The sequence below is a fragment of the Belonocnema kinseyi genome, chromosome 5, assembly GCF_010883055.1.
Source record: "Belonocnema kinseyi isolate 2016_QV_RU_SX_M_011 chromosome 5, B_treatae_v1, whole genome shotgun sequence".
NCBI classification, from domain to species: Eukaryota; Metazoa; Arthropoda; class Insecta; order Hymenoptera; family Cynipidae; genus Belonocnema; species Belonocnema kinseyi.
In genome coordinates, this window is record NC_046661.1 from 131,386,379 (window position 1) to 131,387,552 (window position 1,174).

The 1,174-nt window shown below is 43.2% G+C and overlaps 1 protein-coding gene across 1 annotated transcript in view; it reads left to right on the forward strand.

Annotated features, from left to right (window-relative positions):
- The first annotated feature begins 1,129 nt into the window (after positions 1–1,129).
- LOC117173894 overlaps positions 1,130–1,174 on the forward strand; it is a 1,492-nt gene continuing 1,447 nt past the window's right edge. Inside the window, exon 1 of the mRNA XM_033362540.1 lies at positions 1,130–1,146. Within this exon, the coding sequence (XP_033218431.1) occupies positions 1,130–1,146 (17 nt within the window). The remainder of the gene's footprint in view (positions 1,147–1,174) is intronic.

Sequence of the window (1,174 nt, forward strand, 5' to 3'; positions counted from 1 at the left end):
AGGATTTTTTGGAATTTCCTGTCGTCTGGGTGGACCCAGATCTGCCGGTACATTTTCTCGATGTCCGCAGTTATCACGAAGGGATGCGCACGGAAGCGCAGAAATGGTTGTGGAATAGTTTCCTGGAGAGTCGGCCCAGTCAGCAAGACTTTGTTCAGCGAAGTGCGCGTCGAAGTTTCAGCCGAAGCGTCGAATACGACGCGACACTTCGTGGTTACGCATGATTCTTTGATTACCGCGTGATGAGGCATGTAATAACCATCATCAGCGTCGTCTTCGCACAACGTCATATGGCCTAATTCCAGATAACTATTGATTTCCTTCTCGTACTGAGCTCGGAAATCGGGATTGGCATCGAATTGTCGTTCTAATGCCTTAAAGCGCTGTAAAGCTTGGCGCTTGGATGAACCTAATTCGTACCTTTGAGACTGAAACGGGAGCCTAACTATGTAACGACCAGAAGCGTCGCGAGTGATCGTTTCGACGTAGTAATTCTCGCAAGCTACGTCTTCTTGAGCCTTGACTGGCTGATAGTCGATATCCTCGATAGCCATGAATCTTTCCAGCATCTGGTCCAATTTCACGGAATTACAGCAGACTGTATTAAGAGGTTTAGTCGACGATGATCCTCCGGCTACAACCCAACCAAAGGCTGTTTTTTGAAGAGTGATCTGAGAATTATCACTGGTCAATTTGATTTGACCAATCGCCAGAGATGACAATGTTGTCCCTGATGCCAGTAAGACATTGATGGGTCTAGGTGTGTGAAATTGAGGATCTGCAAGCTTGACATTTTTGGGAATTCCAAATCGTTCTCGAGGAAAAGTTTCGTTTGGCACTCGGTCTGCAATTTTAGGTACAATCAGAAAATTTAATTGATGTTTACTATTATTGTAATTGGAATAAAAAGTAGCGTTAGTGTATTTTTCCGGAACAGTGCTCGCATTGTCAACTGCTCCGATGTTTACAAAGCATTGCTTAGTTGGCAATTTTAAATGATTGAGAAAAGATTGTGTCATTAAATTTGCATTTGAACAAGAATCTAACAACGATCGTGCCATGAAACCCTTCACTCGATTGGATTGAAAGTTTAGGACCGCAGTGGTCATAAGTTGAGAATCGGAGAGATATGCTTGAGATGAAAATGTTTGACAAGAATTTAGTCATTTTTGTG